At 47.0% G+C, this 19888-nt stretch overlaps 1 protein-coding gene across 1 annotated transcript; it reads left to right on the top strand.

Moving 5' to 3' along the window:
• The first annotated feature begins 8227 nt into the window (after window positions 1-8227).
• On the top strand, window positions 8228-15670 carry PRDM13 (PR/SET domain 13). Its single transcript, XM_019643639.1, has 4 exons — window positions 8228-8371; window positions 9905-10036; window positions 10333-10453; window positions 13923-15670. The coding sequence occupies exons 1-4, from the start codon at window positions 8228-8230 to the stop codon at window positions 15668-15670; spliced, it is 2145 nt and encodes a 714-aa protein (XP_019499184.1).
• The last annotated feature ends 4218 nt before the right edge of the window (window positions 15671-19888 follow it).

The raw sequence follows: 19888 nt of genomic DNA, 5'->3' as shown, positions 1-19888 counted from the left end.
ATTTCAGCATATATCTATGGAAAATATGCATTAAAAATTAAACACACTACAATTATTACATTTAAAATTAACATTAATTCCTAACATCATTAAATACCTAGTGAGTTCTAGAATTATGAAGGCGAAATCTACAATGATTTTTATGGCCTAGTCTCAAAAATCACACACTGTCACTTCTATCTCATTCTAGTCGTCACAAACGAGTCACTAAATCTGACTCACACTCAAGGCTCCACCTTTGGAGAGGAGGATTGTCAATGAATCTGTGGACATATTTTACAACCACCACATCTTTGAGTCACTTTAAGTCTTTTGGTTTCCCTTCCCTTCCCTTTTTCCCCTTGTAACCTATTTGTTAAAAATTAAAACAAATCGCTTGTCCAGTAGAGAGTTCCACGGACTGTTTTTCTGACTGTATGCCCATGAGTTTGTTTATTAAGTTCACCTGTTTTCTCTATTTCCTATTATCAGAGCAATCAGATTCAGGTTTAGTTTTGTTTGTTTGCTTGCTTGCTTGATTGTTCTGACAAGACTATTTCACAGGCAGTGTTCCACTCAGAGGCACATAATATATACTTAGCTTGCTCTTTGTGATGCTAGCCATCATTAATGATCATTTCCTACATCCATAATTTCACCAAGCATTGCAAAACAGTAATATTTGAATTCTCAAACTCCTTCTTCATGTATTATCTGGAATATGCCTATAAAGTGAGGCTTCCCCTCATCAACTATTTTTCATCCTGAAGTATGTATGACTGTGTCTTATGTGACTGCATGACAAAGTGGCCTCTGGTGTCAGAAGTCCTGCTGCATTTAATTTATCATGTATAATTTCCAGCCAAACAGTACAGAAGCTTATCATAAGGCTCAGTGAATGGTAAGCATAGAGATCATTATAAAAATATGAATAACCAACATTTCTGAGTACATCCTATGTCCTGAACTATGCTAAACACTTTCCATTAGTATTTCACAATCTTCTTAACAATCCTGTGAGATACAATAGATCTGGGGTTTTTTTGTTTTTGTTTTTGTTTTTAGCTGAGCCATCCTGCCACCTGTTGGCAGCTCAGCAGCAGCTCAGCTCGGGCCGGGAATCGAACCAGCGACCCTGTTGCTCAGGGTTCGCACTCTTGAGCAAGCTCTTAACCAACTGAGCCACTCAGCCGGCCCTACAATAGATCTTCTTATTACTCATATTTTACAGATGAAGAAACTGAAGAATAGAAAGGTCACCCTAACACATGGTTAGTAAGTGGCAGAGGCAGGGTTTGAATCCAGGCAGTTTGACTTTGGAGTCCACTCTCTTAACTACTAGGTTATCCCATGATAACTTAATAATCCTCATAGAGAAGAACAGATATGTGAAGTCAATTAACCTACCTGATACGTGTGCTCAAGTCAAAATAGCTTGGGTTTTGAACTCAGAAGGATGTGGGAGGAATTCTCTCTCTATTATTTACTGTGTGGCCCTAAGTAAGCTTCGTAACCTCTCTGAACTTTTCTCATTGGTAAAAGATAAATAATAAAATCTATCTCAGAGTGTTATTATGAGGGCTACACCTAACAAGCTGTTTTGGGGCATTTAAAAAGTTATAAAAAATGTAGTTGTGCTCAATAATAAAAAGACAAATACCCCAATTAAAAATGGGAAAAGGATTTGAATAAACATTTCCCCAAAGAAGATACACAAATGAAGGAAGCACATGAAAGGATGCTTAAGCACTAAGGAAGTGCAAATTGGAACTACGCTGAGATACCACTTCACCCCTACTAAGATGAGTATAATAAAAAAGACAAATAATAAGAGGTATTAGAGGATATGAAAAACTGGAACCCTTATACACTGCTGTGAAAATGTAAAATGGTGCAGCACTTTGGAAAATAGCTTGACAGTTATTCAAATAGTTAAACACAGACCCAGCAATTCCACTCATAGGTCAATGTATATCCAAAAGAATTGAAAACATATGTACACAAAAACTTGTGTGCAAATGTTCATGCATTATTCATAACAGCAAAGTAGTAGAAAGAACCCAAAGATCTATTGTAAATTATACACTTTAAGTGGGTGAATTATATGGTATATGAAGTACATCTCAATAAAGCTGTTTAACAAACAAAAATGTATCTGCATAAAAATTCATCTTTTGTAACCTTACCTGATTTTATGTTGTGATTATGTATGTTTTTGAAAGGTTATCTAAATGTGAATCCCTACTGTAAAATGAAGGATACATACAATTCAGAAATGCTTTTATAAACCTAACATGTATCATTTGGCCATGGACATGAATAACATCAGTATGAATAACAGGATGATAGCATTGCATTTTAAATCAGACAAACACGTAATTAGCGGTGATATTAGGAACCACACAGGATCCTACTGGTGAGCTTACTAATTGTTATTCGGAGATAACTGGTTAGAAACTGAATTCAGTTTTTAGTTTTGACATAAGCTGAATATTTTTATTGTTTTATTCCTGTTGCTATCATAATAACCACTTGATGAACTTCCATCACTCATAGGTTGTCCGAGAGGCTCTAAAGGTAGTACGTACCAAGACAGCTTCCTCCCGTTACGCACCACTTTCTGAAGAGTTGAGAAATGGGTCATGGGTTAAAGGAAAATTCTGTGCCTCCTGAACACAGATTTACAAGTGTTCTTTCTTCATGAGGTGGGTCAGCCTGGGGAGAAAGGAGGGTTTTAGGTCTGCTAAAGAATTAAAAGAGAGAAAAAGTGTTTGACTCTTGGCTCACTGCTAGGGCTGTCCTTCGGTCACGTGGTCATCTTCTCTACCCAGAATCCCCTTTGTAGTTGGAGAATACACCTTCCCATCAGGGCTCAGGCAGGGAGGGCGAGGTATCCCTAGAGATATAGAGTTTGGGAGCCTAATTTTGAGTACAAATTCATTACAAAACCACTGGCTATTATTCTTTCTCCACACCCACACACCTCCTTCCTTTTCTCTTCTTCCTCTTTCCCCCCCCTTGCCCAGCCATGTAAATTAAAAAAACAATTAAATCTCAGAAATAAATTAATTGGAAACACATTCTTATGGTACCAAATCCAAAATGATACCAAGAGGTATACAGTGAGGACTCCCCACTTATCCTGAACTTACACACTCAGGTTTCCTATCTGCCAGGGAACCTATGCTTTCAGATGGATTTAAACAAATTAAGAAATCAACAAGAAAATCCAGATAATTTTGGAACTATGTGCTCTCCCCTAACTTTTCTTTTGCTCATTGTTCATCTGTCATTTCTGGCTTCTCTGCCCCTCCAGTGCTAAAAGAGGCCTTGTCACCTTCACCTGTCACAGGGGTGGGGATTTACAAGAGACTATATACATACCTAATCTGGATATACGTGTATACAGATACTTATCCTTATGTTTGCATTTTAACATAGTGTGTGTATATTTTACACACACACACACCAACACATATCAGGAAAAATTTTCATTGACTTATTTGGCTGTGAGCTTCTCTTTAACATACAAAAGAAGATGCTTGTTTCTTTTGACTTTTTTGCCCCCTAATTCAAATACCAAATTGTTCTTATTATTGCCCCAAGAGGGGGTATATTCTTTGAGGTGGGGGGTAGGAGGCAGAGATAAAGAGAAAGAGAGCCGAGCTCTTCAAGGGTAAGGGGGGGGGGAAGGAAAAAAAACTGTCTGGGAATCTCAAGAACATCTTTATTTCGCCTTTTAACTCTCCGCCTTTCTGATTAAAGAGTTCAGACCCGCTCCCCCCGCCCGCGTTCAATTATCCCCCAGCATCTTTTCTCTAAAGCTGTCACCACCACTTGCTGAACCGCAGCCCCATCGTGAGCCATTAGCCCAGTTCTTTTCCGTTTCGCTTTTCTTTCCTCAGTTTCTCCCTGCAAGCTTTATAAATCTCCCTTGGAGGAGGAGTGTCCAAGCGGGTGGAAGTCTGAACACAATGCAACCTGAGAATTTCTGTCACTCTCTGCATATGCTCCTAAGTGCTTTAATCCCAATTAGGGGCGGCTGACACACGGTCCTATTCATTCCCATCAGCTCTTGAATACATTTGCCTAGAAATGAACTTCACAAATAGAGGCGCTCCTAAATGTGCCCAACAGCAAGGAAAATCGAATTGAGTGCGGGCTTATTCGGCAGCGGCAGGCAGAGGAACGTTGAATGTGAAGGTGCCCTGAGACATTGCAATTCAGCAACACGCTCGCTGACTTTTCTTTGCATCATGTCAACCGAAAGAACCAAGAAATAAGTTGGGGAACTCCGGTTAAAAGGCAACTTGAGAGGGACTCTGAATACTTTTATTGAGCCGCTTCCAAGGAAGGACTTAAACAACAAAAAAAGGCACCACAAAACCCACCAGCGGCGTCCAGGCTGCGTCCTAGCCGCGCGTTTGGAGCCTCCCGGCCGCCGCGCACCCACTGGCCTCGCAATTAAGAAGAAAATGGCCCCGTTGCCGGCGTGTCATCTGGTGGCGTTCCCAGAGCCCGTCGCCGCCGCCCTATTCAGACCAGGCCTTAATGTCCCACCCGCGCCTAGGGGGCCGCGCAGCTGGTCCGCGTTGACCCGGCGACCCTGCCCGCACGGACACCCTCGGGGGGCGCGGCCCGGGCCACCTCAGGCCCCAACTGGGCCGTGTCTCCAGGCCTCCCCTGCGGTCTCTGACCCCACGCGGCTCCCTCCATCCCGGGGTTCGGGACACTACGCACGGCCTGGGGGGAAGGGGTTCGTGACGCTCCAACACCCCTGTCCTCAAGTCCGAGGGCTACGGCGGCAGCCAACTCGGCCCCCCTGGGGACCTGAAGTCCAAAGCTTTGCGTCCCGGAGACCGGCATCTCTGGAATAGAGTGTTCCTAAAGGAGCCGCTGATCGCCGCCCCGAAGTTCCTATGGGGATTTTTTTTCTCTCCCTCAAGGCGGAGCCCCATCAAGTCACACATGCGCGGCGCGGGCAGCATTTGGAGCCCGGCGCTGGGACACAGCCAGGCGCGGGCCGGGGCCGCCCCTTAAGACAGCGGGGCCTGCAGCAGCGCTGCTGTGAGACTGCGCCCGCTGCCCACCGCTGCGCTGGCTGCTGCTCCCGACCGTTCAGCCTCATTGGGGCAACCTGTTACAGAGCGGGAGCCGTGCCTGCGTGGTACCGCGGCAGGCCCCGAGCAGGGCAGCCCCTGAAACCGCCTCGCCCCGCACCTCGGTGCAGAAGGGATTTCGCTTTAACGGGGCCTCTGGACCCCCATTTTAAGTCCATAAAAGCCGAGTGGAATGTTTTGATTGAGTCTCAACATTGTCTTTGAATAAGGCTGAGACCATGTAATTAATGTGTCTTTTTAATAAGGGACAATACGGTCGTTCAAGCTATTTAATTTCATTTAATTTTCCATCCCATTTGCTGCACAGCCCGCTTTTACTTTTAACACCCAGCCTTTCACGGCCCATCTTGCTCCAGTGGGCACATTAGATTGGTTTCACCCTTGCTTTTTAGGGGAGGAAAAATAAAAGAAAATGTGTTCCTTTCCTCCTTTGTGGACAATTTATTTCACTTGGGGAACTTCAACTCTGAGCCACAGGACAGAATAAAACTCGGCGAGCTGGTGTGAATGCCTCTGGCGCAGTCCCTTTCTTCTCGCGGGGCTGGGAACCAGCCACAATTGGCTATATTAATAAATAACTTTCCTCACAGTCGGCCTTTACATGGTCCTATTGATAAAATTGTTCGCGTGTCGTTCACGCTTTTTCACTCATTAAGGAGGACCAGGGAGGAGCCCCGAACCGAGGCCCCGCGCTCGCCCCTTCCCGCTCACAGGGCTGGTAATTTAAACTGGGTGTCATCCCGGAGTCGCCAGGCCAGAGGTTAGAGGGACATGTTCATGGCTTAAATTTATTGCCCTCGACTCTTCGGAGCGGCTTCCTCTCCTCCTCCCCTCCCCCGGCTTTTGCCATTCATGGGTCGCGGGATCAAAGGCTCCCTCCTCACTGTCGCGGCAGGCTTCACTTCACAGCACGCAGAGAGGCAATTGGAAAGGTAAGAGGAAAAATCAGTGGCAGTTCCCTCAGAAAGGGGCCCTGGGCAAGGCGTGGCTGCACCGTCAGAGGAACCGCAGCGCATGGCCGCCCAGACCCGCCGAGAGGTTCTCTTTTTGGATCCAGCAACTGCGTCTACACAGGCTTTGGAGTTAGCACCGAGGTCGCCTATCTAAATATGTGTCACCGCACAGTCTCACATGAGATGCTTCGACTTGAGACCCTAGACCTGCCCTAGATCCCCCCATTAAGCAAACCACGAGTTTTGGAGCTCCCCAAACCCTACAGATCATTGCTATTGACCTTTGCAACAAACCCGGGTGACACGTGAGGTGGAAGCCAGCGGTATGTTTGTAATCATCATTCCCATTTTAGGGATTAGGAGACTGAGGCTTTGAAGCGATTTACCTAAGGTTGCCCGAGTCTTGAGTGACAGCACAGACTGAATGATTCTCGAGTCTCCCGACAGTGTCCAGTAGGCGAACGCGGGTCTCCATCGAGGGGTGCCACACAGAACTTCTTTGAGGGCCTCGTGGGACAAAGTGCTGAGTTACATGTGTCGCCACCTTGCGCCGTTGTTAATGAGTCACCCTGTCCGTGGCCTAAGAACAGCACCTTCCGTGGGCAAAGCAGAACAGACTGGAGAATTCCATGTGGCGGCTGCTGAGAGTCCTCTGCCCATTTGTACAGAGGTTGGGCCACCGACACCAGGCCAGAAACCCAAAGTCACTCAGTCCTCTCCAGGAATTCCGCGACGGGCTCGTGTCCAAGTCCATAGGATTTGGGGAGCAGTGCCCCGGATTAACAGAGTGTGGCAGGTGTGGGCAGAACTGTCACAGATATCTGATGAACTGGATTACTCGGCTATGTATTACGAAAATAAATGTCCCCACACAAATAGGAGGTTTCCCTAAAAGAAAACGAGGAGCACTCTGATTTAACTCCGAAGTACCTGTTCTGCTAGTTCATGAACTGGACTAAAGGCAGGGGTTGCCAAAGCCCACCTCCACTCGACCTTCGCTCCCTCCCCCACCTTTGATAAGTTGTTTTTTTTTTAAAAAAACTAAAGTACAGTTTGTTGGTTCTCAGGAAGGTAGCTCCAAAGACTTCTTCCCGTTTTAAACTTAAACGCAAATCAGGGTTTGGGGCGGTTGGTTGGCATGTTGGGGAGATGTAATGAAAAACCCAGGAGGCAGAACCTCTCTTCTCCCTCGGGTGTGGCAGGGCATGGGATATCCCGCAAAGCCGCGGCTCTGCGGCCACTTCCCACTCTCCAGAGAAAGTGCGGGTCACGGGTGTACCCGAGAGCAGTGATGCACAGATGACCTCGTCTCCCCAAACTGGTCCAGACGCTTCATATTTCGGGGCGAAACTGAAGAGAACCATAAAACGGTTCTAAATAGACCACTGGCCTGGACCCAATCCCCTGAAATGGTAATATGGTCGTCATTTAAAAAGTGTAGGTATTTTCTGGTGTTTTCCCATCAAGTACCTGCCTAATTTCTGTATGGCACACGCCAGAAATCAATAGAAGTTAACAAGTCCTCCAAACAGTCCCCATCTCTTTGTTTAATCTCCTTTACAATAAAGCCAAGGGGAGAGAATTAAAAATCTTTGAAGTAGATCAAGGCTCAAAAGAATCAGCCAAGTAGACTTAAAGTAGTCACTTATTTCCCAAAACTGGTTTGTCTGAGAACAATAAAAGGAAGTAAAATTTATGGAGAAATTATACAGTGGATTTGTCACTTAAAATATCGTAACTGTCTCGAGGACAATACCCCATGCTGAGGATTAATGGTCCCGCCGGACCTTTGATTCACCATCGCCTTTTCTTCGCCCTTGACAAATTGGATTTTTAGGAATGGGAAGGTCGCCGGGACCATTGTGCGCCAGCCATTCAGAGCCCTCGATTATGCAGGGGGCTGAGGGAACCACTCCATGTGACCCTCTCGGGTGGGACTCTGCAGCTGCTCCGCAGCGCAACTCTCTCACCAAACTCCGCGCCCTTGCGCTAACAGTGCCAAAAGGCGCCCGCCCTGATTGAAAAGGCGCAGTGCATGCCCCGCCGCGTCACTCCGCGGGCGGAGGACGCACGTCGGGGCGCGGCTCCCTGGCTCGCGCGCGACTCCGGTTCTGTTGCTCGCGCCCTGCGGAGGACCCCGCGCAACCAAGAGCCTGCCTGGCGGCTGCGGCAGCAATGCACGGAGCCGCCCGCGCTCCAGCCACCAGTGTGAGTGCCGACTGCTGCATCCCGGCAGGCCTGCGCCTCGGGCCGGTGCCTGGAACTTTCAAGCTGGGCAAGTACCTGTCAGACCGCAGGGAACCCGGGCCCAAGAAAAAGGTATTAGCCTTTCCAACCTCTGCCCCGTGTCGTTCGCCTCCCTTTTCCCTGGCTCAGGAAACTGGTAAATAGGGCAAGTGGAGGAAAGGGGTGATTGAGTCGTTACCTGCTAACTCTGCCAGGTGGAAGCGAACTTCGATTATTCCCTGCAAGTCGCATTAACTGAACACTGGACGTGGGCCGCCAGACTGAGGGAAGAGGATGTGGCTGAGAGCGGACAGCCCCCGGGTGGGGTGCACGGGCTGTTTGCGTGCCGGGACCACTTGGAACCCGCGGTTTCCCGCGGCTCTGGGGTCTCCGCAGAGGCGCGGGTGCTCCCAGCCTCTCTCCACAAATGCGCCTTTCCTCCGTTTTGCAATACTCAGGGCATTGAGGACGTTTCTTCCCTTCTTCCCTTCAATATGCTAATTTGAGGCTTAATTTATCTTAGAATAATGTAATCTCATCTATTCCGAAAAAACAATCCTTGAGAAACTCTCAGTTCCTAGAACCTCCCCCAATTTTTCTTTCCGCGGATGTCAACTTTGTGGGTTTGACGCTCATACAGCGTCAAAGCGGGGATTCCAACCTTTCCTCTCAGTTGATTTTTGGGGTAAATGGAGAGAGGGTGAGCCAGGTGATTGCTCTGACGCGGGCTTCAAAGGCGAGGAGCGCCCATCCGCGTGGGTCACCGCATGCGGCCGGGCTTTGAGAGCCCAGGGTCGCAACTGGGAGGGGTCAAGTCCAACCCGCCAGCTCTGACTCCCCAAACAGTGTCGCGACCTGACCAGAGAGGAGTTTGGTAGGCCCCCGCCCTCCTTCAGGCATGCCAACCGGCAAAGGTCGGCGAATAACCACCGAGAAATGAAGGCGGCGGCGGCGGTGGTAGTGTGTGTGTGTGTGTGTGGGGGGGAGATGACCCAAGCTTTGGCTTGCGGCTGCCTAGAGTTTTCTTGTATGAAATCGCGCGGGTGCACAGCCTGCGGGATCCGCATCTGGCTGCTCATGTGATCATCTCCGCGGACTAAAGCCGAGTTTGCCACGCACTGCGCCTTCTTCTTTAAATGCACTTTAATTGCTTTTAAATGGCCGGCCAGCGTGCGGTCACTTTCTTCAAACACTTTCACTGCCGGGCTCGCCTGCACCTCCGCACGGTGCAGCGAGAATGAGGGGACACGAGAGAAAGTGGGGACACTGGGTTCAGGGACTGACTTCGAAACGTCACTACCCTGGTAATTGGGCTGTTCTCGGCGCCGCAAGAGGGAGAACTGGGGTGGGAGTGGGGAACACCTTCGTACAAAATGCGCCCAGGTCCTGGGGGGTGGTAATGCCCTCACCCCTCGTGTTGCCAAGGTGGGGCTGGGTGGGGACTGTTAGCCAGTCTCCCCTCTTCCTTCCTCTCCCAAGCAAATGGTCCTAAGGAATTACCCTCCTCCCAGCAGTCCACAGCCAACACAACCAGTTTCCTGAATCGGATGCGGTGCAGAATAACGTTCCTTCTGGGCTGTGGGCCTGTCTGTGGCGTGGGGAGAACGATCACTGCTTGTGTTGCAGGTGCGCATGGTGAGAGGGGAGCTGGTGGACGAGTCGGGGGGCTCCCCTCTGGAGTGGATAGGGTTAATCCGGGCAGCCAGGAACCCTCAGGAACAGACTTTGGAAGCTATTGCAGACTTACCTGGAGGACAGGTACTGTGGGCTTCTTCCCTACTGCTAATTCTATCTACCTAACCGTCAGTGAGGTGGCCACCAATATTAAGAGCAAAGTGCTTTAGCTACAGTCTCATTTAAACATCCCAACAACCCTGTAAGGTAGATGCTATTATTTTCCATTTGAAGAATGCAGGAAATGAGATTCAGAGAGGTCCAATAGCTTTTCCAATGTCACACAGCATCAGAACGGGGATTCCAACCTTTTCTCTCAGTTGTTTTTTGACCAATTACTCAAGAAATGACAGCAAGCTGTCCTGTTCCTTGCATCCCAGATCTTCTACCGAGCGCTGCGAGACGTCCAGCCAGGGGAGGAGCTGACCGTGTGGTATTCCAACTCCTTGGCTCAGTGGTTTGACATCCCCACAATTGCAACTCCTACGCACGACGAGAAAGGTACCGCCTCCTCTGAGAGGGCTTCCTGGCCAGCGCGGGTGGACGAGAGTCCAGCCCTCCTCTGGTTTTTGGGCAAGTCCCCAGACTTGAAAAGCCTTTCTCTTGCCCTGTGTAAAACTGAATTCACACTCCCAGGATGTGTGGGCAGAGAGGCGATGTCACCACTACCTCCTTAAAATCAACAGTGATAAGTGACAATAATAATCTAGCTCTAGGTGGCAAGGAAAAAATACTCTTTATGAACTTCATGGGGGGTCATTTCTTATTGCATACCCAAAGACACAATTATTTACTTGATTAAGAATCAATGAAGAAGCCTTAAAATATTAATCACATCATGAGCACCAGAAAGCGTAACAAACCTGGAATACTTCTAGGTGGAGGGCATCTCTTTCCCACTGGTTTGAAGGAGCGTAATGTATTTCTACAGTATTTTAGAAGCATTACGGTACTTACTGCTGGTCAGTTGGCTGGTTGTGAGGCCCTTCCATTTAAATGGTATTTATTCATTTCCCCCTCCTGACTTAAATTGAATTTGGGATGTATCCCAGTTTCTTAGATTTATTTGATCCCTTCCAAAGCCAAGAGCGGATTTATGCAAATTAAGGTGCACTAACTAAAGGGCAAAAAACATTTTCAAACCTTTCCTAGAACATTGAAGAACACTTCCTGTGGAAAAAGCTGGGAGGTGCTAAAGTAGTTAAGATCATGACACTCCCTTTTAATGCACAAACCTTCCATGACTTTTTTTTTCATTGCCAATTGTTTATTTGTATTTTCCCCTGAAGACACAGTTAATATTTAAAGTCAATATAATAAATGCTGTAAAGTATTTTCCCATGTTCTTCCCTAAATTGCCTGCTCAATCTCATCCCTTTATAAATAGGGTTAAAAAAATAATACAAAGGTGAGAATTGAATACCCATAAGACAGAATGAAGTTTATTCAGAACAATGAATCACTTCACTTCAAAGTATCATTGTTTTCTGTAAATTATTTCTATTGATTTTTGTGGAATTGTATGTATAGTATTCATAAAAATTATCCTTGTATCACAATTATATTAAATTCTCTTGTCAACTTCTTCCAGTAAAAAAGAAACATGACAAAAACCCGGATAGTGGAGAACTCTCAAACCTGCCATTACAGAACAATTCCAAGGGCTACTTACTGGCCTTTAGGGGTAGGCATTTCTGCACAGAACACTGTTCCTTTGGCACTCTCAAATAATATAAAGGCAACTGGTTTGAGTGGTGGCCCTTGTGTTTTCATTTCAGCCAACAGAATTTATAAACATCATATGGTAACAGATGTCAAAATAGACACCATTTTCCTTTTGGGGGCTGTATGGATTATTTTGAATCCTGACTTTCCCACCTTTGAGATGCTTGAGATCTAGACAACTTTAGGGTTACATGAAGGAGAGGAGAAGAACTCACTTATGAAGTATGTTGATACTTTTGGCATAGGTTGGATTTCAGAGTCCAGAGAACATGTCAGTTGGTTAGGATAATTTGAAAAAGAAACATATGGGAATTGAAAACATCTATCTAATGTATGTTTAAATCTTGAAAAGAGGAAGAAATAAGTAGGAATGGCTGCTATTCTTCCAATATTCACGAATTCTGGTGGATTTCAATTCTGTAGTAAGGTTAAGTAAAATACTGACCCTTTGTTTTAGAAACAAAGCTTACTTGGCTTTGCATTGAGCTAAGTCATTCTGGGCAACCTCTGAGAACTCCCTTTAAAAAGGGGTGATGAGAGGGAGGTTCTGAATTTAGGAGAAGGAAGCTTATTTAAGATATTAAATCAGCATACACACTCAGAGAACCCAGGAGGTCTCTTCTCTCTTTTCAAGATTTTACATGGCTGTTGAATATAAGGTAACAGAAATATTAAAATGATTTTATCCAAATCTTCCAAAAACAATTAGGATATGGTCTCATAGACAAACCCTCCCCATTTTTTTCTTTCTGCTCTCCCCATGGCTTCAGCTGGAAGAAACAGCTCCTTACTTGAACTTCCACCTTAGTTATCTGGGGGGTACTATTTGCTTTATTTGAAGCCAGAAGTAAAATACATGAAGGGAGAAAGATCTGCATTTTTTCCCCATTGTTGTTCTGTAGTAATGTTCTAGAAGTTTGAGCTGTTTGTGTGCAAGGAGGGAAAATTTAGCATTTACATTAAATTTAATAAGACTGACATATGCTTTGGATACTTCCTTGTGGCTCAATTAACTTCTTTTTCACAGAAATTCTTCCTTTCTGTATTATCAATAAACCACGACATTTAAAAAGACACCCACTTGCAAATCGCTGTTCTCTGTACAGACGTAACAGGACCTGTTACTCTGTTTCATACAGATTCTGATCACATGGTGGAAGATGTTTCATTCTAGACATGTTTCATACATATGTCTCTTGATTGTGTTCACAGGCGGTGACAAAATTAAAAACAATGTTAATAATATTAAACATGAAAAAAGATTTGACACCAAAAAACACCTATATAGTTCCTGGTAGAGAACAGTGCACTTATTAAAAGCTGAGTATCTACGTATATCTATATCACTTACATATATTTATGTGATAAAAATAAACTATATATCTTTCCCAAGGACTTTACAAAGCTTGGATTTGTGCAGCTATCTGGGAGTTAATTAGTTACCAGGTGGAAAAACTAACAAGATAATGAAACATCATCCTTCAGTTTTTAGAATATCAGGGCATAGGACTTTTTCTTTTCTCCCATCAAATTAAATGAGGTTAAAGAGGAAATAAAGATACAACTAATTTTGAAGAATAGCAAATCATAGTCCCTATGTGGTCCTTCAGTTGGTCACGCTCCAGGAAAACCTCAGGCAAAGTGTTTAAGTCTGGGAGGGGTTGGAAAGATGGGTAGTGGACATAAAAGACACTGTTCTATGAAAAGGAATGATTACATATGGCCCATACATACAGGATATTGTCTCGCCTGGTAATGAGGAGCTCAAGACCATTAGATTGGCCTTTGTTCAGTTTATCCAAACTCTTTGACATACGCCACCTATTCTGCAAACGCCAACAGATGGGCCCGGGCACAGCACAGCCTCAACATTTGATTTAGAGCAACAGCTGCTCTCTGCTCTCATCTTTTCCCTGGCCAGCCTGTCTGAGCTCTCCCTCCCAACGAAGATTTGCTCGTATGGCCTGGAGGAAGTCTTCGTTGGAGAGGCCTATATCACCCCTCTTGGCTTATAAGTAGTCCCAGAGGATGGAAATGGTGATAAAGTTGGCCATTTGGGGACTTCTCAGGGTCTATGCTACAGTGGGGCTACCGGACTCAATTATTCGCCTGGACCCAAGAATACTCCTGCTTCTATCCACACCGCCGGTCAAAACCTGGGCTTTGCCTTAGGTGCGCTGGCGCTTTCTTTCTCTCTTGCTTGTTCACCTCTCACGAGGTCGCTTTTCTACTCTTTCTCGCCTAGGGGAGGAGCGCTACATATGCTGGTACTGCTGGAGGACGTTTAGATACCCCAACAGCCTTAAGGCGCACCTACGTTTCCACTGTGTACTCAGTAGCCGCGCGGGCCGCGCCTACCTGCACCATGAGCACGGGGCTCGTCAAGTCGCTGTCCCGGCTGCGGATGGCCTTCGCCTCTCTCCGAAATCCCAGGTGCCCGACTTCGCCGCGGCCGCCCGGGTGGGCACTCTGCGACCCCACCCGCAGTCCCCGCCTCCTGTCCAGGCCTGCGGAGCGAGGGAGAGCATCAAGCGGGAGGCCTCTGCGCCATCGGCCACCTCGCCGCCCCCGGCCAAGTGGGGGCCGTCCAAAAAGGGCAAGGAGCACCCGGACCGAGCCCTGGACATAAGCGGGGCCGCCGGGGGACAAGGCCACTTCCTTGGCATCGTGGGCGGCTCCCCAGTGGGGGGCGGCGGCCTGGCCTTCTACCCCGGCGTGCGCTCAGCTTTCAAGCCCGCCAGCTTGGCCAGGGCGGCCGCGCATGGTGACCCCTACCGTGAGGAGGGCGGTGGCAAGCCTGGGGCTGGCCTGGCCTTAGGCAGGCTGCTGGGAGGGAGTCGTGCAGAAGGGCGCCCAGGAAGCGGGGAGAACCTGGCGGCGGGCGGCGCAGGCCACCACCATCACCACCACGCGCACCATCACCACCACCATCACCACCATCCCAAGTGCCTGCTTGCGGGGGACCCGCCACCGCCGCCCGGCTTGCCCTGCTCGGGGGCCCTGCGGGGCTTCCCTCTGCTCCCGGGGCCCGTGGAAGAGGCGTCCGCCTTCAGGCACGTGGAGCGCTCCCCGCCCGCCGCCGCCGCCGCCGCCGCCGCCTCCTTGCCCCGAGCGCGTTACCAGCAGCTGCCTCCCGCAACCGGGCTGCCCCTGGAGCGCTGCGCACTGCCGGCCCTCGACGCAGGCGGGCTCAAAGCCTACCCGGGTGGCGAGTGCAGCCACCTGCCCGCCGTCATGCCAGCCTTTACCGTCTACAACGGGGAGCTACTCTACGGCTCACCGGGCGCTGCAGCTTATTATCCTCTTAAACTGCACTTCGGCGGGCTGCTCAAGTATCCGGAGTCCATCTCCTACTTCAGTGGGCCCACGGCGGCGGCGGCCGCTCTAAGCCCCGCCGAGCTGGGCTCTCTGGCTAGCATCGACCGAGAGATCGCCATGCACACGCAGCAGCTCTCCGAGATGGCGTCCGGGAAAGGCCGCGGCCGCCTGGACGCCGGGGCGCTGCCACCGGGCGTCGTGGCATCCGGTGGCGCGGGGGTTGGTGGCAGCGGCGGCGGCGGCGCGGGCAAGCCCAAGACGGGCCACTTGTGCCTCTACTGCGGCAAGCTGTACTCGCGCAAGTATGGGCTCAAGATCCACATGCGGACACACACCGGCTACAAGCCCCTCAAGTGCAAAGTGTGCCTGCGGCCCTTTGGCGACCCCAGCAACCTCAACAAGCACATCCGCCTGCACGCCGAGGGCAACACGCCCTACCGCTGCGAGTTCTGCGGCAAGGTGCTGGTGCGCCGCCGGGACCTGGAGCGCCACGTCAAGTCCCGCCACCCCGGCCAGAGCCTACTAGCCAAGGCGGGCGACGGTCCGGGTGCGGAGCCTGACTACCCCCCGGAGCCTGGGGAGCCCAAGAGTGACAACGACAGCGATGTGGACGTCTGCTTCACGGACGACCAGAGCGACCCTGAGGCCGGGGGCAGCGGCGAGCGCGACTCTTAACGAAGGAAAAGGGTGGAGGTGGGAGGTGTGGACAGCGAGAAGTGGAGGTTCCGCTCTGGGAGAAGAGGAGCTCCTGGTGGTGAGGACTCAGTTGGCCAAACCGTTTTTATTTTGGTGGAGCGCCAGATTTTGGAACAGTGGAGGGGTATCAGGCACGATGCTGAAACTCAGAGCAAAGGTTTAGAAGTGACTTGAAACCTGGCCTAGGCAGTCTTCGGGGATGGGACCGACCCCGCTCTCCAGGCCTCTGGACTCTGCGGATGGGTTTACCTCCAACCGCCCAGGACGTCAGCTCTCCAGTTTAGGATCACGTAATGTGAACCTCCCGGCGCCCTTGAGGGCGCCGATTTCAACTGCCACGTATTTTTAAAATTGTTCTTTTCTGTGGAGGAAATTGTGCCTTTTGAACTGATGTTTTTGTGTGTGTATTTTACATTAGCATTTCACTGCATAGGCAAAACAGTAGTCACAATTGGGTAGATGTGGCATCCATACACTTGTTTCCATTTCACCTGCTCCGTCCAAGACTACTCTTTGCCGCATTGAATATAGTGGTAGCAGGTGTATGAATTGGTCAAATTGCAATTATTTATAAGAGAATAATGAGAAATGTAAAATATCTAAAGCATGAATTTAAGAGCACGCAATATATAATTTTAAAGAAAATGTCCTATTTGGTAGAGTACAAATGTGATGTATGTTGTTTTATAATGAATGATGTACAGTGGATTCAGTATTTTGGTCTTGGTTCCAGTTTGTGCAATCTTTAATAAAAGTAAAGATACAAAAGAGAATTGTTCATTTAATTTCAGCAGATTCTTTAAAGAAACAGTTTAATTTGAAAACGATTTTCGAGGAGACTCCATAATAAAATAAATCATAGGACACTTGAGTACTTTGATTATTCATAAAATAAATAAATAGTGTTGTAATAGGGAAATATACCATTTCCAATCTGTGCATTTCATAGGCTCGTAGATAGTAGGCAGAGCAATTGTTTTCTGAAATCATTGTTAATCATGCTGTTTTTGTGTTTATTGAAAGAAGCTAATGACTTTCAACAAAAACACACATTTCTTGTCAAAAAAGATTATGGAACTGTAAAATTGTGATTTCTTATGTATCATTTTGCTTGGGAAGCAAAAAAAAAGGAAACTTGCAAATGCTTTTTATGATGCATACACTTTAATATTCATTCAACAAACGCTAAAAGAGGATCTATTTTTATTGGAGGCGCTGAATCTATTTGCTCTATGTAGGTTCTTTTTTCCACATACTCTTTCCAACAATCTTGTGCTGTCAGTATGGGTCCTGTTTTTAAGAAGAGAAAATATACACTTCAAAGTCACTGGGAGGCCAATAATTAGAACAGAAAGTTAGAAGCAGTGACTTTATGTAAGGGTTTAAAAATAAATGCTAGCTAATAGCGTTTATTAAGATAAAGAATATAATTTTGTGGGCTAAAATTGAAAACTGCCTTTTTTTCCCCCTCTCCTCCCCCAGCACACACACACTGTGAGGAGGAGGATTTCACTGCAGTTATTTAAGAAGCAGAGCATTAGTCATACCCTCAGCTAAGGGCAGGTCTGCAGTGCTCTTCCCCCAGGTTGGTGGAAGATAGCTGGTCATCAAAAGGTCTGGATATGCCCCTGATGATTTAACTCAGTTAAAAATGCCCTTCATTTTCAGAACCCTGATTACTGGAGCAGTTCACCCTGCTGCCTCCCAGTTGAGAACATGACCTCAGCCATTGGGTGGCTGGCAGGGACCTTTTTTGTCCTACCAGCAGGAAGCATGAGGAACATCTGACTTGGTGGTGATCAGGAAAAAGATTTCTTCTATAAGAAAACTTTTGCTGGGGAATTATAAGATTTTTTTAAGGGTCACATGACCAGAAAATGCTTTCTAAAAGAAAGCCCAAAGAGAAACAAAAATGATGTGTGGATTAACATGTACATATGGTGACAATGACACTACATTTATTGAGGACCTACTCTGTGCCAGCTCCTTATGCTATTTGCAGTTCTTCTCCACAGATGATGACTGTGGGCTTGCCCCACTATGTTCAGTGATGGCCCTGCCACACACAAATGGAAGTGAACCCGAGCATCTGCCTGGTTAGCCTGGGCTCCAGCAGCTTCTCACTGCTTGCTCAGTATCATGGTCCTGTCCTTTGAAGCAATTATTACTTGAAACCAAATCCACCACTATAGAGAAATATTGGAAAATTTTTCTGAAATCAGATAGTGTAAGTCCTCAGGGGAATTGAGAAAGGCTGCCCAGATTTGAAACATAGGAAAACTTTTATCAGCTTTAAAAATCATGTTTTCTTCTCCCATTCTCTAGCTCAGTACTAAGACCTATAACCCTTGTTATTTTGTGTGAAAATAGTCTTTAAAGAACTAAATTAAAAGCAATTTGGTGAAAGGCAGTACATTCAAAATTTATAAAGATTTAATAAAACAAACACTTTAGCCTTCTGTTTTCCCCTTTGTAAATTGATATCCACATGTTATAAAAATGAAAATTGAACATAGAAAAGGCTCTTAATCTCAGATCATTTGCAATTCTTCATTGGTTGCCTCAGATAACCTGTATGTGTGTCCATGGATGTGCACACTCTCATACATAATCAATGCAATTATTTATTTTAATGGTGAAGTCCATTCAGTGATATATTGGGTGGTCGGAAAAGTCATGATGCATTTTTGCAATGAAAAACATAGAAAAAAAACGTCATGACTTTTCCTACAACCCAATACAATCAGTAACAATAGTATTACTTATTTTAAACAGCTCAGTTGAAGTAGTGTTTCTCCGATTATTTCTTTCAAACTCCTATCCCTTTCTCCTATCCCTTTTTTCTACTCCTACTCCTACCCTAACCCTCAACCCTTCTCATCGTGATAACCACAACTAACTTTGAGGGTTATGCTAAAGCCACTGGAAATTTCTGAGGTTTTAACTGAATTTTTAAAAAAGATTTAATTGGGGGAAAGGAACAGCGTTGGGGAATCGCGGAACGGGAACAGACAAGTTGCTGTTCTTTTTTTGTTCTTCAATCTAGTTGTAGAGGACCCAGCTTCACTGACCCATGTGGGTATTATGATCATTGCGCTCTTCCTGGCCGAGGCAGTCGGTCGCTGGCCATTGGACGGCTGCTCACGGCAGCTCACAGGGGCTCACGGGGGCCTCACAGCAGCTCTCAACAGCTGCCAGCCGCTCATGGTAGCTCACAGCAGCCCATCTCCAGGTCGAGCTGTTGTTCACCATCTTAGCTGTAAAGGGCTCAGCGTCACTGGCCCATGTGGGAACCAAACCAGTGGCCCTGCTGCTCAGAGCTTGGGCTGCCAAGCCAACTCTTAGCCAATTGGCCCCTTGGCCAACACTCAGCTGGCCCCTTAACTGAACATTTTGTACCAAAGATTGAAAAAAAAAAAAAGGTAGGAGGCCTCATGCCTTTTAGAAGTGAAAGACTCTAGATAGTTTGGGCCTAGTTAATTTGGACATTAAAATGTTTTGCTAACCTAAATAAACCAGACAGGCGTGGGTTCTAGGCTTGCCTCCACCACTTATTCTCTTGGCATCTCGGGCCAATCTCTCTATTGTTTCAATTCTTTCATCTGTCAGGTTGAAATAAGCAACAGGGTAGTTGTGAAGATTGAATGACTTTCTTAATGCAGGTAAACTGCCTAGAATCAAGCCTAATGCATACATAGCAAGCTCTCAAACAATACAGACTTGCACCACTTAACTACTGGGGATAGCTATAGAGAAACGCATCGTTAGGCAATTTTGTCATTGTGTGAACATCATTGAGTGCATTTGCACAAACCTAGATGGTATAGCCTACTACACACCTAGGCTATGTGGTATAGCCTGTCGCTCCCAGGCTACAAGTCTGTACAGCATGTTACTGTACTGAGTACTGTAGGCTATTGTAACACAATGATAAATATTTGTGTTTCTAAACATAGAAAAGGTACAGGAAAAATACAGTATAAAAAATAAAGTGTGTGTATCTGTGCATCGTGGGCATTTTGGCAGGGTGGGGGGAGAAGCAGAGGGAGGCCTGTGGAGGGAGGCAGCCTCTGAGGGAGAGTAGACATCAGGAGCAGGGAAGGAGGAAGGGAGAGAGGGAAGGAAGGGAAGGGGAGAGGAAGAGAGAGCAGAGATGGAATGAGAACCAAGAGAAAGGTTATGATGGGAAATAATAGA

This window comes from Hipposideros armiger, unplaced genomic scaffold (genome assembly GCF_001890085.2).
Source record: "Hipposideros armiger isolate ML-2016 unplaced genomic scaffold, ASM189008v1 scaffold_81, whole genome shotgun sequence".
Lineage (NCBI taxonomy): Eukaryota > Metazoa > Chordata > Mammalia > Chiroptera > Hipposideridae > Hipposideros > Hipposideros armiger.
This window is presented reverse-complemented; position numbering and strand designations above follow the sequence as displayed.

Bases quoted from the DNA above. Each gene is read 5' to 3' on its own strand.
- PRDM13 (XM_019643639.1), top strand. From the start codon at position 8,228: ATGCACGGAGCCGCCCGCGCTCCAGCCACCAGTGTGAGTGCCGACTGC. The intron at 8,372-9,904 runs GTATTAGCCTTT...CTTGTGTTGCAG, and splicing joins AACCCGGGCCCAAGAAAAAG to GTGCGCATGGTGAGAGGGGA. The intron at 10,454-13,922 runs GTACCGCCTCCT...TTTCTCGCCTAG, and splicing joins TCCTACGCACGACGAGAAAG to GGGAGGAGCGCTACATATGC.